This window comes from Odontesthes bonariensis, chromosome 7 (genome assembly GCF_027942865.1).
Source record: "Odontesthes bonariensis isolate fOdoBon6 chromosome 7, fOdoBon6.hap1, whole genome shotgun sequence".
Lineage (NCBI taxonomy): Eukaryota > Metazoa > Chordata > Actinopteri > Atheriniformes > Atherinopsidae > Odontesthes > Odontesthes bonariensis.
The window spans coordinates 23,455,039-23,470,296 of NC_134512.1; the positions used below are offsets into that span (position 1 = coordinate 23,455,039).

Genomic DNA, 15,258 nt, shown 5'->3' on the forward strand with positions numbered 1-15,258 from the left:
GGATTAAATGGAAATTTGTTGGAATCAGGTTCAATTTTTTTAATTGATTAATGAGATGAGATGAGTGAATGGGCAAAGATCCAAGTCCGCTTCTAAAAGGATGTTTCATCTCTGAATGAACAAGACATTACAAAAAGAGTTGTTGATGCTCATCAGGCTGAAGGTTACAAAACCATCTCTAAATAGTTTGGACTCCACAAATCCCCACTCAGACTGTGTACAATTGAAGAAATTTGTTAAGCTCCATTGTTAGCCTCCCCAGGAGTGGCCAACCAATAAAGATCACAAAAGACCAAAGCATGTAACAGTCTGATAGGTCACAAAGGAACACAGGGGAACCTCCAAGCAACTAAAGACCTCTATGACATTGACTGATGTTAATGAATCCACTGTCAGCAGAGCACTGAATAACACTGGTGTGTATGGCGGGCCTGCAAGGAGAAATCCACTGTTCTACATAAACAACTTTGCTGCCTGTATGTGATTTGATAAATGTGGACAAGCAAGAAAACTGTTGGAAAAATGTTTTCTGGCCAGGTGAGACCAAAATGATTTCTTTTAAATTGGATTTAATGATAAGTGTTATGTTCGGTGAAAGAAAACCTCCGCATCCCAGCATGAGCATTTATGCCTTACATGAAACATGGCAGAGGCTGTATCATTATTTAGGCCAGCTGTGCTGCATCTGGGCTTTGGAAGATTGCTGTCATTAATTCTGAAATTAATTCTGACATAAACCAGCAAATTCTCATGGAAGACATCAGGAGATCAAATCACTAACAAAGTATGAAAGGAAATTTTAGTTGTCCTTTGGTGAGAGCTGGAGCACAGAGAACGGGAATCAATATTCTATTCTACCATTATTCTATCAATTGTTTCAATCGGTATTTTCTTTTTGTTATTTATGCTGACTTATTTGCCATTTTCAGTGTGCAGCACTTATATCAGTGATTGTTGTTTAAAATGTGCTTTAACAATTAACTTAACTACGCAACCCAGTTTATTCAAATACATTACAAATAAACACTCATTTTCCATTTCATTAGTTGCAGCTTGTTAAATAGCGCGATCTAATGAAAGTAATGCAAGTCTGAAAACTGTGAAAAATCTCTGTGTTAGCTAATGCAATTCATCAGGAGCACAAGCTACAGCCTCAAAAATGATAGTTGAATCAACACTTCTCTGAAATAGTTTAGATTAATGTTCACATTCAGCTGTCATGTGGTGCGATTTATTTCAGGACTATTTTACAATCTGTATTTTTTTTTGCTTGATCTCCCAAATGTGTTCACAATTGAATGCGTGGGACACACCATTTTCAACCTTGTGGATGTGTTTTTCTCTCTGTTAACCAAAGGAGGGCGGTAATCAAACAAGGTTGAAGTATTAGTCAGGCTTCTCCTCGTGTGAGGACATTGCTGTAAGTCACATCACGCTACACACAACCTTGTGCTTCAGCATATATGACCATGGAATTAAATGGACTTTTCCCAGAAATATTAAGTCTGAGAACATCAGTGTGTTCTATACTGCTTAGATTAAAAAAAATTTAAAAAAGGACACATAGAAATAGCCTTTTAATATCACATTGGGGGCAGAGTACACGTGTTTACCCTGAATGACCATTTTATCCTTTAAAAGGAAATTTCCAGCCCATTTTCTTTTATTTTGGTAAAGTCTTTGGGACAAGGACATGGGAGGTGATGCCATGGCTGAGGAATGCATCATGTCTCCTCGCACTGTTTGTCCCTCTCCTTGGAGACCGCAGATCAGGCCTATTCTTAACTGGGCCAGATTCAAAAATGGTCTGTGCACTCTGGATGTGATACACTGTGATGTCAATTAGCCCTCGGTCTTTAAATACATGCTTATTTTGGGGCCGTAGGAGTCACAGACCTAAAAGAGGAACATGTGTTAAGAGAGCATCCACACACTTCCTCACAAACACACAGCAATGGGTTCAGAGGGGCCCTCTCCAGTGACTGCAGGTCTTTCGAGGACAGCAAACGCCCACCACGGATATAGTCTGAGCATCTGAAAAGTTTCAGTTTGTAACTGAACTGGCTTAAAGGGTGAGCAAGACACCTTAACCCTGAGTTGGGTGTATGTACTGCAGACTACAAAGGGTGGAGTAGGGAGGGCTTTGCCCTCGTCAGATGGTAGGCAGGCAAGTGTACCAGAGCAAAACAGAGCCCTTCAGATTAGGCTGCCTCACTCGTAATGTCTTTTTCATCCTCTCTCCTTACTCAAGAGTTACCTGTTCTGGCCTGCACAGACACAGACTCCTCGTCAAAGACATCAAATATATGTACATGCCATGCACACACTCATGTTTGATGTTGACTCATTCATTACTTATCGCTAAAAATCTGAGACGACAGGAAGAATTCAGACTTTGCAAAATTTCAAAGTTAACAGTTCTCAGTGAAACAGATACAACAGCACGTGATTGTGACACTTCGATCAACACTGGCAAGGAAACAACATATAATTGAGTGTTAAAGGCGCACTTGATATTGCTTTATAAATAATCTGGCAGGACTTGTGGGCTGAGTAATTGCATAACGTAGGTTATAAAATTGCAACCTCTTTGTTTGGATTTAAGTTTTTATGGCTCGCTTTGCTCTCTTTGATCCCATGCTGACTATAGTCTTACAGCATGTCTGGTTCAGTCCATAGGCTCCTCTTTCGATTAAAAAAAAGGCATTACTTGTGGTCACCAAGCAAAGCAAAATACAAAGAGTTTGACCACCTTTTCACTCGTCCAACACATCATCTGTATTTCTCTGCTGTTCATGGGAATTCTCTACCAGCGGCCACAGTCTTTTCTAAGGATGTGAAAGATTTTACGTCCCAGGCTTGATTTCCAGGGTTTGACAAAGCTTTTGGTGTTGATCAGAAGTCGACCAGTCTTCCAGTCCTTGTGACCTGCAACTACATACTCAGATCCTGGAGAGAAGAAGAAATTAAAGCATTACTGAATTTCAGCTCAGCTGAGAATGTGACTGAAATACACAGACCTGAAAACTCACTGTGACAAGCAACCAGTCAGAAACTATGCTGCTAAGGCTGACTTGGATGAAAGCTGACAGAGGTTATTACTCTGTAAAGTTAGATCTAATATGTTCAGTTGTAAACATTCAGTTTTAATGAGTGAGGCCAGGGTGCTGGCACCCACTGAAAGCCTCAGAGAGCAACGACGGGGATCCTCTACTCAGCACAAAGCTGGCAGATGGTCCTCTTGAGAGTCAACTAATTATACACTTTTGTACAGTGAGCAATAAAATGTCTTTTTTGAGGTGACTGAAGCTGACCTGGGTTAAGGATGGGACAGGTGCAGCCTCGGATGGTCCAGGACTCCGGGTAAAGGGTGACGCTTCCCTGCTGGATCTTCATCTGAGGGTTCTGATACAAGACCTTCTTAAGTTTGACCTCCACCTCTGCATGAGAGCCTTTATCCTGAGCAGACATCACCTTCACCACCAGCACTGCATCACAGATAGGGAACAAAGAAAGTTCGGGATATCAGTGCTGACTTTCAGCTCCTCAAACTTTTAAATCCTTTACTCCACAATCAATTTGTAATGTAGGAACACAGGGGGAGACACAGATTTCAGATTTCAAAACGTCTGAACACACTTGTGTTTTGTCTTCTGACTTTAAAAGGAGATCTGTCACATCTATGAAAAATAACATGATCGGGGTTATCACCAAAGCTTTCGTAATATCTATGTTGTAAGGATTCACATTGTCAAATTAACAAGCAAGAAAGCATCCCTGAAGGTGCTGTCAGTCAGCATGTTCATTACATAGCATAATCATTACATGATTAATTAGCGTTAATTGTTTTCCGTGAGCTTTAGATTCATGTGGCAGTGTTTTACAGTCCTAAGAAAGGCCAGCTATTTGCAATATCTAATTATATTTCATTAAAATAAATCTATGTGTTTTTTAATCTTGATTTAAAAGAGTGTTCACTAAATCCTTTAAATAAGCCACAAATCTAAACATGCACACCCTCGTGTGTCATGAGTGTGCTGTCATTTCTACACAACTAGTTCTTCACTTCTGACATTGAAATGGTGGGGAGGTCCGTATAAAAAGATAATGCACCATAAGAATAAAATAGTTTTTGCCAACATTAGCGATGAAAACAGGATGCCCCAAGTCCAAGACCTCGAGTGGAAAAGTCAGGATCATTTTTAAACAATTGCGTAGTTAATTATGCGCCATTATTTTCTTAACTGACTTCACTGTAATGATTGGCTTACACAGTTGTCTGATAAAAATCTTCCACTTACCATAGTCAAACTCTGCAGCGCAGAACAGTTTAGAACTGCCAAGGGTAACTTCTACACATTCACATTTCTCTGGAAAAGAAAATGAAACATGTCAAATGATTACTACCGATCCTTTTCATCATCATATATGAAGTTTAGGTTTAAAGCAGCTGCAGTCGTGTACATGCAAGCTGATGAATGTGTAGCGTATTCACTGTGATGTGACCTGTGCCTCACCAGAGTGGTGCAGTGCAGAGAAAAGCTCCTCTGCCCCAAAGAGTGCCGTCTCACTATCACTGCTGCTGTGTCCCATGTGGCCAGCAGCTGCATAGAGGACCTCAACATCCGAGCTGTGCCGCAGAGGTAAAACCAGTCAGAGGCAGGGTTCCATTCAGAGTCAATAATCCAGAAAGCACTTTACCTCTACAGCACACACCACTTTAGCCTGATTTATTTTTGCAAATACGTATGGATAAGTCTTGGCTCTCACCCAGAGATGCAGTCACCGGTGTAGGGGTCACAGCCCTGCGAGCAGTCACATGGGCGGCAGCCGTATTCATGAAGCCCCCAGTATCCCATCATGCACCTGTCACAGTGGGGGCCTCCAACACCAGGCTTACAAGTGCACTCCCCACTGCTAGGGTTACAGGGAGGGCCACCACCTGAGAGGACAGAGCCCACAGGGTGGCAAGAGCAGGCTGCAGAGCAGCCAGGTGACAGAACAAGAGGACTGCGTGTTAACATCTCCGGCATAGTTCTAGGTGCACTCAATTACCATTCTGAGCATGCTTTTGTGAGAGGGACAGTCACACTTTTAGAGACAGAAACAAACAAAGTATATACTACACTCCCACAGCAATTTGAAATATCCACATATTTAATCATTAACTTGTCACAAAAAACAAGCAGGAAGAAAAGAAAAACATCCAGTAAATCCTTTTGGACTCTGCCAAGATCATTATCTGATTATTCCTTGTGATGACAGATTTTTTTTTTCCCCCAAACTTGCTTCCCTTGTTTCCCAAAATGGTATGTTTGCTCTTAAAAACGCTGCAGCATGCCTTGTACGGGGGAAGAGGGCAAGAATGAGAAAAATGTGCTCTGATGGATCATGAGAAATTCCTCCATTGTTTGACATCACAGTCACATTCCAAAACAGTAACGCAGCTAAGCAAGCAAGGATGACAGCTAGTGGAGTCATCTTGTTTCATCACTGTCAAGGCAGTGACTGGGGCAAATACTCTTATCGAAGAGATCAATGCGCTTTAATCTTGGAGTCAAAAAGGAGAATCAAATCTCCATTACAGCCCTTGAAATATCAAAGGCTGCACCTCTTAATTGGAATTCTCAGCTGGCTAACATCCAGACATAGTTATGGTATAAGGCCAAAAGAAACAGTCCTCTGAAGAAACCTGGAATTAAGTGCTCTTACGTGTACAGGAGTTTGGTGCAGTTTTAGGTCTGCTGGGATCTCTGAAGAAGCCGTTCTTACAGTTTTGGCAGTGACGGCCTTCTGTGTTATGGAGGCAGTCGTCACACACGCCTCCACTCCGCCTTCCTGATGCCAGCCACAGCCCTCGACTGAAATGGCAGCTCTTGGCGTGTCCGTTACACTTGCACTCTTGGTTTAGATGGCCATGTACAGTGAAAGAAAGAATGAGATGTCACCCTGCGAGATGTCACATTTGAACTTCCAGCTCTGGTGATGACCGCAAAAAAACGTTTACAGCAGCTGACATTTAAAAGAAAGAAAAAAAAAGGGCAGTCTGCTCTTTTATTCATCATGCATCAGTGTCTTAAAGGTTGCATGTGATTTATGACACAAAAACCCATTTTAACTAAATCCATCCAAGTCAACATGCTGTGTGTCCCACTCTGCATTTGACTTGCATGCCCCATCACTCACTCTGGCATTCATGTGGTGTACCCATGATGCCATTGGCTGCCTGCCACGGTTGGTCATTGTAAAGAGGTGCACAGTGCTCACAGTGGTCACCGACTGTGTTATGTCTGCAAACACACTTGCCATGAACCTACCGGACAAAAAAAATAAAACAGAAGAAAGGGACAGTTATTTAGCATCTTTTTGTATCTGCATGCATCTTACGAGTTATTGACTAAACCTGTTACCCCCAGCGATGCTTTAGAGAAAAGTATTTGCATAATTTAATATGGTACTTCTACTCTGTTTGTATCTCTTGAATTGTTCATTCTGATGTATACATTCAATATAATATATAAGTTGTTAGTGGAAACATGGAAACATTTAAAACTTTCATTTGCAGTTTGAAGTCAGTATGCAGGTGGAAAATTGTTTCAAAGAGCCTGGCATCTACATATGATATGAATTCAGCTTTTCTCCTTTTCAAGGACTGCAACGCAGCAAAATCTAAATGCGCACTGACAGTGTTTACACTTTGCACAATAGCCAGTGTACAATGCTTAAGCCCCCTCAGTTATGTTGGAAATAAACTAGTACTTCTGTTCTCCACTTACAGTAAAGAGAAAAACACGACTCAGACTATGAGTTGTTAAAGTATTAGGCTCAATACCATAATTAAGGTTTCCACATTCTCAAATCCCTGTAATAGTAGGTGACGTTGTGGCTTGATATGCAGTCTTCACTACATCCCTGAGCTCCAGCAGTAAATACCAGCACACAGCTGAGTAACAAACGAGTGGTGGGAACAAAACCCCAAATTTTCTAGCCCCAAATCTCACAGCACTGTTGGTGCGCAGAAGACAACTTGAGTTAACATTGCCAACAGAGCAAACTGTAAAAAAGCACTTCCTGTACCTGAAAGTTTTCAGAAAAACCCAGTTAAACATGTAAAGCTCACCACGTTACTCATCTTCTGATGTCTGGGTTGGTAGCCCCTGGCTGGCGTACAGTGGTCAGCATGTCCATTGCAAAGGCAGCTACCTTTCACTATAAAATCATAGATGGCGTAATGTTCCACTGGGAGGACTCCGACTTCAGCATGTTTGGCCTGGCAAGGACACCGCTGTCTCTGCAACAGACGGACTCTCAAGTTGGTGATCATTAGCTGTTCCTGAGCCGCCAGCCCATAGGGATCTACTGACTGCCAAGGCGACAGGGCTCGATAAATCACCTGGGGATTAAAGGACAGGAGAAATAAGTCTTTAAAAACTGTTTCACTTGTAAAAACCTCTCTCGCAAAGTGATCTTAGAGATATGGACAGAAAATGATAAAAACACGATATATGTCTCTTTTTCCTTGGCCTGTCAAATAAAAAACAGACATCAATCTTGTTTTCCTTTCATGCTCCTCTTATAGCTCCTATTCCAAGAAACCCCAGCCAGTTCCTATGAAAACATTAATGGTTCTCGCTTAGTAGAGTGATGATCTTTCAGATCTACTGTTAAATCAGGAGTAAAAGCCTTTTGACGAACATAGAAGATTGTCTAACACATAAGACCGAAGTATTGGGTGAATAAATTCCATTGTTCTTGCTTTTTGCTTTGCTATTAAATGTATCATATCATTAGTTATACAGCTCACTTAACTGAAGAAGTAAATGAGCCAATAATGCTCTACCAGGACTGTGTTAACAGTTTTATATCCTGACAACGAAATATAGTCGCTGTTATTTGGATTTTTTACCAGTTGTAAGTTGAATGCACCATCAGTACAGCACATGTAGAAGCCATCACAAACACTTAAACAAAGCACAAAGGAATGGAGCGACAGAGAAGTTGACATGTTATGGAGAAACTAACACTAGATAATAGTGTAATTACCTGGCGAGCAGCTGTAACATTCTGCATGTTTACCAGTCAAGTATGCAATCTCACACCGTAAAAACGTGCTCCAAGGGTTATCAAGAACTGCAGATCTCAAAAGTGGCAGACCTTGAGGAGGACGAGGGCTGAGTGGAGTCAAGTGGGTCACTTCACGCTCTAAAATGACCAGTTTGAACTGAGGTGTAAATTAATGGATGAAAAGTAGGCTGCTGTTAGAGCCGTCTGTGTTATTTGTAGCAAAGCATGTCACAGACATTTCATCAATACCTCTGGAAATTGTGTCAGCTTGTGAAAAAACGGCCATAATATGCCTCCTTTAACACTGTAAATCAGACCTTCATTCGCCGTTGCAAATTCAGACTTCACCCAAACTAGTTTAAAACTGAGCTCACATGAATTAAAACTGAATCATTTCATGTCCATAATGTCGCATTTGGAGTTCTGAACTAAATTCAGAGTCTCAAAATGAACTAGTTTATACTAATTTCTTACTTATGATCTCCTCCGAACTATACTTCTTATATGGAACATAGTGTTATGGAGTACTGGATCATGGGCCCCATGGCCATCTAAGCAAATACACGCAAATCTCTGCATTTGCCTATTTTCTTACTAACCATCAAGACATTCAAAACAAAACAGTGATGAAAACAAACATGTTTTTTTTAAATGCAAAGCCTTCTTTATTTGCTTAAACCAGTGAAAGCATTTTAGCCAGCAGAGGACTCCTGACAAAACTTTCAGTCTCACAAATAACGTCACACTAACATAACGTACCTTCAGCAGAAAGTGAACTAAAATGCTACTTCGTGTCTTACGCCTTAAAGAAACTAAGAAAACAGACCAGCAGGTGAGCCTGGGAGCACGACAGCACATAAAGTCATGCTAAGTCACAGTGCACGACACCGGCAACGCGAGTTGGTGAATACCCAGCTGTGTGCGGCAAGGCCAAAGCAAATGTTCAGCTTACATTACAAGTGCTCTCCTCTGACTTTCTGCTGTGCAACAATGTCTGTTCCATCCTTCAGATTCAGCTGGCAGGCCTCACTCTTTTTCACTTCATCAAAGCTGTCTTCTGAAACTTCCACACCGCCTTTTGTCAGTTTTTGTTGTGCTCCTTGCTGTGGAAATGTTGCTCTACATATAACTAAACATATATGTAATCGTCTTATTGTATTTGCATTTGTTGAACAAGGTCTGTGGCTTCCGCCGTAGTGTGCACCCGTTGGGTGTGTGCAGGCACAGTTTAGCATGACACCTTAACCAGTAAACGAGAACATCGCTCAATGCTGCAAGAAAGAGCTGAACTTACTTCACGTTCGGCTAAATACTGCTTTGTTGAATTCAAGGTCACCCATGAACATGCTCATATTAGCTTGTCTGTGCATAGCACTGCTACCATTTGTCTACAGAAATTAATAATCCAAATTTTCATAAATGTTCCGTACCATCCTTAATCTGCTGTCCTTATCTGATTTCTTGATATTGTAACTTGTTCTGTCGGGTTACTGTGGCATAATAAATGTGTTATGCATTATAACACCAAACTGTCAGCGACTGCAGTGCTGAAATCATTCATTACATTTAACAAAGGTCTGATCACTACTGTAAAGAGGCTTACATGTGATGACCACATTCATACCACAGGCTAAAGCTAAATACTTCAGCCTGTATGTTTGTTCATCTTGATGTTCAACAATTTGAGACTCCTGTAAGTGTTGGGTATAAAGGGTAAGGGGCTTACACAAGAGAGCTCTAGCACTCTGGCAAGACACATACTTTTTGCAAATACACAGCAATTATGAGCTCACCACGCATTCATTCAGTCAGAGAAGGAAAAAAAATTAAAAATCAAGGTCTGTGGTTTCTGCAAAAAAAAAAAAAAAAAAAAAGAGCATCTGTGGCCAGAGCCGGCTTTGTGGTTAAAACGTCCTCTGCTGATGTCCAAAGAAATGCTCCGAAAGAACATCAAAGGTAAAAGTGAACATTGATATAGTAGAAGTAGATGTCAAAGCAGAAGGAGGCTTTAGAAGTCCCAGCCCCTCAGAGGGGATTAGTTTACAAAGCTTGGTCAACTATTTGTTCTGTGGTTGGTGTGATAGCAGCTTATGGAGCATCCTGGTGCCAATAAACAGACAACAAGAGAGAAGCAGATGGTGGGCAGTGTTGCTGGGAAGCGATGGCACCTAGTTTGATGTGGTCACTCTCAGATCTTTGAAATGAACTCACTGTTTAATATTGAAACAGTGTTCCTGTCTCCCATCATTCCTCTTCTAACTGTTCAAAGATTATGACTTCATTTAGTTGAAGTTATGACTAAACTGAAACTCTGACCATCATCCTCTGGTGGAATCCCAACAACTGAAATGGAAAAAGGATGAGATGTTCATGTTTATATTTATATTTTGTTGATTTGATATCTTGTTCTGACATATTCAGCTGGATCACTATTCATGGCCGGGATTTTCTCAGTTCGATTACTTTGTATTATATAGTTTTTAGAATGTCCATACTGTGTAGACTGAAGCAATTTGACTTAGACCTCTCTAAATAATTCCGTTCCGAGATTCACGAACGATACAATCTTTTATGGGACTATTTTGTACTGTTGCGGCTGCTGTTGTGTGTTATTTTCTGAAATGCTGTGCATTTTCTTGAGTTGTAAATGTTGTGTTTTTTAATGTGTTAAATCTGATACTTCAGATTTTAATTAGTGTCGCCATACAAAAACTTGAGCCTCATATCCAGCAACTGGTGAAAAAATGAAAGTTTCAACTGAGTTTTTTCCTTTGGAACCAAGTCTTTTTAACTCTTTCAGCCCAAATGAGACTTGATGATATCAGTTTTGAGTCTTTTGCAGGATAATGGAGATGTCATTCACATGTATGAGTTTTGGCGAAGTTTAGATGTACTGAAACAAGTCCAACATGGAGCACTGAGGGTCATCAAAAACATTACAACCCTTACTGATCATTACATGCTCCATGCTAATACCGGTTGGATGATGTATTTTGTCCTCCTATAGACTCAAGCATCGTCTTCTGACCTATATCACACATACACCTACAAGAAGGTGATGTCTTTGCTCTCAAGACCATCCCTAAAACCAGTACTGGGAAACTCACACTGCTTGTAATCAGCTTCAGAACCAGTTGAGTTGGGTAAATCACAAATATTTACAGAAGTTGCTAATAATTGCCCGTTTTACTAGCGATAACCTGTTTGATGACCTGTTTACTTCATCTAATTTAGTTTTTATATTTACGATTTTTGTTTATCTGTAGTTTATCCACACAAATACAAACACACTATATGTATTTCATTGTGTGTAAATGATGCATGTACTGATAGGTGCTGATCAAGCTGATGAGCCAAGATACTCTGTAAAAAGACATTTTAATTCCCAACCATTCTATTTTTCAATGTTAAATCAAATGAAAAATAAGATAGTTCTGCTGCTAGTTTTCAGGTATTTTGGGGGGGAGTTGTCAAGGTTTTGAATTCACACACTTACGGATGCTGTACCCAGGCCCGCCGCTCCGCATACGCAGAGTACGCAGAGCGCGTAGGGCCCCAAGTACCTGGCGGGGGCCCCCAAAATTAAGGTTGTTAAAAAAATTTCATGATAGTTATTATATTATTACATGAAAGAAATTATATAAATTAGTCATGAACAGGCCCAGCGTTTTTCTTAACTGTGTGCCCTATTACTCGATTCGGGCAAATTAGATGTGTTTACCTTATCTATACCCCCCCTTCCTGAAATGGTACAATGGTTCCTGAATGGTACAGTCTTCAAAGTTACCGCATCGGAGGTGGTGGAGCATCCTCCTACCTGACGTTTTCCGAGCTAACAGTGAAGAAGATTTAGAATGTCAAGTAAAAGACCACATGATTCTGGCGCTGACAAAAGAAAGAAAAGAAAACGGAGAGATGACGCTCGTGCATCCCTTGCTGGTAAGTTTGTGTTTTTGGTGTAATTGTTTTGCTAACCTAACGTTCAGTGATATTGCTGCCAACCTAGGCTTGGTTAGCGATTGGATTTGCTAGCTAGTCTCGGATAAATGTTGTGTAGCTGGCTGGGATTTGTTCGTTATTAACTCGGCTTCAGTGTTTGCCTCATGAAAGTTTGCTTATATAAGATGAGTATGTCACACGTGAATGAGCAGTCAGTCCTGCCACGGGAATGACTGACTGACTCCAGTTTATTCAGATTCTAGCAGGGAGGGAGGCATGTTGTTGTCCTGCTCTGTCATTGCTCAGTGGAAGTTGTCTCTCAGCTATTTGACACAATTTTGGCATTACTTAGGATTAATTTACTAAGTTTGCTGTGTTATTTATAGGCCTCTAATTAGAAGTGTTCTACTGTTAGTTTTTTAAGTGATATACAAATATTAGGCATCCTGTTGATTATTTTAGAATATTGTGGCAGTGGATCATTTTTCTTAGTTTTATTACTTTAACTAGTACAATGTGTAGATAAATGCAGAAACTTCTTAAAAGTGACAACTTCAAAAACTCTTTTGATCCTCTGGCCATCAGGATGTACAACAGCTTTAAGTGATGGCGCTTCTGTATTTCACTTTGGTCTTATTTCACTGGTCACTTTAGATTTCACTTTGGTCTTATTTCACTGGTCACTTTAGATTTTAAAACTGTTTTTTTAAATAGTTTTTTAAATTCTTAGATTGTTTTTAAAGTGTTTATGATTGAATAAACATTTTTTATTGCTTTATGTCTTGCTACTGGATGCTTGAATTTCCTTCGGGATCAATAAAGTATCTATCTACTTTGTAATTGGGTACAATCTTTAAAGGGACGCTGTACATTACAGTTTAATATTTAAAAAAAAACTCAAAATCTTTTATTTATTGTTTTCTTTGTATTATATATTCTTATTAGTTTCACTTGCCTGAGTGGTTCAACTTAAGATGTTTATTTAAACTCTAGCCTGTTTTGCTCATAAAGTGTAATAGAGCTTAGTGTTCCATCTAAATGGTTAGGAATCTCTTCATTGTAGTTTGACAAACTAGGGGCCCCCAAACGGTATCTTGCTTAGGGCCCCCACAAAGCTAGAAACGGCCCTGGCTGTACCACACTCACCTCTCCTCTGGTACAAGGAAAAGCTTCCGAATACTTTGAGGTGCAAGTTGCCCCACTCTCTCCGACCGCTGAACCCTCCGCGAAGCCAAACACCTCCTGGCAGTGCCGGGCAAAATATCTGAGAGGCTTCCATGTGTGTCCGTGGTCCTGGGAGCGCTCGAGCACCATGGCAGCCGGGCGGGGGGAGCGGAACACCAGGATTAAATGAGTGAAGAGAAACTCCGTCTCCAGGTCCAGCTGGAGCGTCTCCTCCTTCACCCCCTCGGCAGATTGCCACCAGGTGTCCGGGTGGCGGAAGGAGGAGTCGCTCATGGCGGAGGGAGGGTGAGCCTGTCTGGGGATGGCAGCGTTGCACCGGCTGCATCTCGCTGCTGAGCATGTCTCCCCGCTGCGAGGAGCAGAAGGCTGCTTGAAGAAGCAGAAGGGCTCTGACGAGTTGAAGCCGCAGACTGACCGCGTGGTTAACACTCTGCCCTGAGCCAAGTTGCCCATGCGGGGGTTGCAGGCTCGGTCAAAGCAGCGGCGCTCCAAGACCACATCCTCCACCTTAGGTACTTCTGGGGAGAGAAACTGTGCGTTAATTTCAGAAGAAAGTGAGAGATGAATTTATCTTACAAAGTTATTTCCCATGGCTCTTTATGGCAGGCTGCTGCACAGGTTGCAAGTTCAATTCCCAGTCATCCAAATAACTTTTGACTGTAGACACAGGCTGTAATGAGTCTCTGAGGCACGCACAGACATGCAGTTAAACCAAAAAAAAAAAACAACACACAATGCCTCTTTTATTCATTCACGCTCCTATAAAGTATGTGTAGAGATAACACACAAGTTCAGGTTCAAACTCACCGGCGGACAGAGATGAGGATGCGCACACCGGGAAAATGACAAGCAGAGTCCACAGTCTCATCCTTAAGGTGCTGTAACTCTACATAAAGTCAGAGGATTCTCTGCAAAGCAATCAACAGGTTGATGCTGAACATCCAGTGGCTACGTGCTCCTTCAAGGTATAAAATCATTTATGGAAGGCTGCGACACAGACATTTCGAAACACAGAGCTTATGTCTGTTGTGATGTGGAAAGGTCTAAATAGACTTAACTCGTGGGCTATTATCTGAAGTCATTATCCTTAAATCATTTCAACATCCCACGCACTTCACGATTCAAGTTCGCTGTGCTGAGTTTCATTGACATTTGGGCATTTGTAGAAACGAGCTCCGCCCTCCTCTGGTCTGTGACTTGACCACTCCCACTGTCTCCTAAAAGCCTTAAAAAGGAGCAATAACACCTTTTTATCGGATAACTGCAGGGGTGATGGTCATACTTTCATCGTCGCGCTTGTATTAATCTTCCCCCATTATTAAATAGAAAATAATCCCCTGCTTTATATAATTGTTAAATCAATAACCGCATGCTACTTTAGTGGAGGCCTAAATTCCTCGATGAGAACACACACAGGAAAAAAGTTGATTAGAAAGCTGGTATAGCTGGTATGTTGATGGTATAAAACATTGACTGAGACATTACACTAACATGTTCCTGCCGCACATGTTTGTGACTGCCATTTATAAACACTTTGCCTGCCCCTGTCAGACAGACAACAGTCCAACACCGGAGGGGTCACACAACCCATGACCCAAAGGATCATCCAGTTGCACACCTTCAAGCATGACATCACCTCAGTGAGTCAAAAGAAAAAAAAGGTGTGGGGCAAGCTCATTTGATACTGTGTGAAAGCTTTTCTAAGCCAGGGAAGACAGACGAAGATGAGAAGAGAACATCATGCCAGTGAATAAAAAGCCAGAAGTGGTCTTTTGTCACAGGGAAAATGGGCTGTCAAATCAATCATCCTCTCATATGTATTGTGTCAAAGGAGAAGAATGGGGATCATGAGCATTCCAAGTATCTTCCCCGAGGGATCCTGGCCCTGACATTCCTGAAATACTGCGACTCTCGTCACAGTGACGGTTTGAAGAGGGCCAGGTGTGTTTTTAGATTTGCATGGGTTATTTAGTTTTTCTCCGTATGATCCATCGGATCAAGGCGTGATGCACACCTCTTGCATAGTTTTTGAACTTCAAATCCCAGCAGAAAATGCAACAGGAAGGATGT

At 41.3% G+C, this 15,258-nt stretch overlaps 1 protein-coding gene across 2 annotated transcripts; it reads right to left on the reverse strand.

Moving 5' to 3' along the window:
* Positions 1 to 3: 3 nt before the first annotated feature.
* Positions 4 to 14,303, reverse strand: LOC142384165 (netrin-4-like). Of its 2 annotated transcripts, none has more exons than XM_075470182.1 (10): positions 13,996 to 14,303; positions 13,150 to 13,706; positions 7,121 to 7,393; positions 6,187 to 6,313; positions 5,713 to 5,901; positions 4,771 to 4,942; positions 4,518 to 4,630; positions 4,302 to 4,370; positions 3,315 to 3,488; positions 4 to 2,949 (listed from the first exon to the last, which is right to left on the reverse strand). In XM_075470182.1, the coding sequence occupies exons 1-10, from the start codon at positions 14,054 to 14,056 to the stop codon at positions 2,807 to 2,809; spliced, it is 1,878 nt and encodes a 625-aa protein (XP_075326297.1). In that variant the 5' UTR covers positions 14,057 to 14,303; the 3' UTR covers positions 4 to 2,806. The 2 variants fall into 2 exon arrangements, with proteins under 2 accessions (XP_075326297.1, XP_075326296.1); XM_075470181.1 differs by having other exon boundaries at positions 4,771 to 4,978.
* Between the last annotated feature and the right edge of the window lie 955 nt (positions 14,304 to 15,258).

Excerpts from the sequence above, each read along its gene's own strand:
- LOC142384165 (XM_075470181.1), bottom strand. The coding sequence starts at position 14,056 with ATGAGACTGTGGACTCTGCTTGTCATTTTCCCGGTGTGCGCATCCTCA. Across the intron at positions 13,707-13,995 it reads ATCCTCATCTCTGTCCGCCG|AAGTACCTAAGGTGGAGGAT; the intron begins GTGAGTTTGAAC and ends TTCTCTCCCCAG. Across the intron at positions 3,489-4,301 it reads CGCTGCAGAGTTTGACTATG|TGCTGGTGGTGAAGGTGATG; the intron begins GTAAGTGGAAGA and ends TCTGTGATGCAG.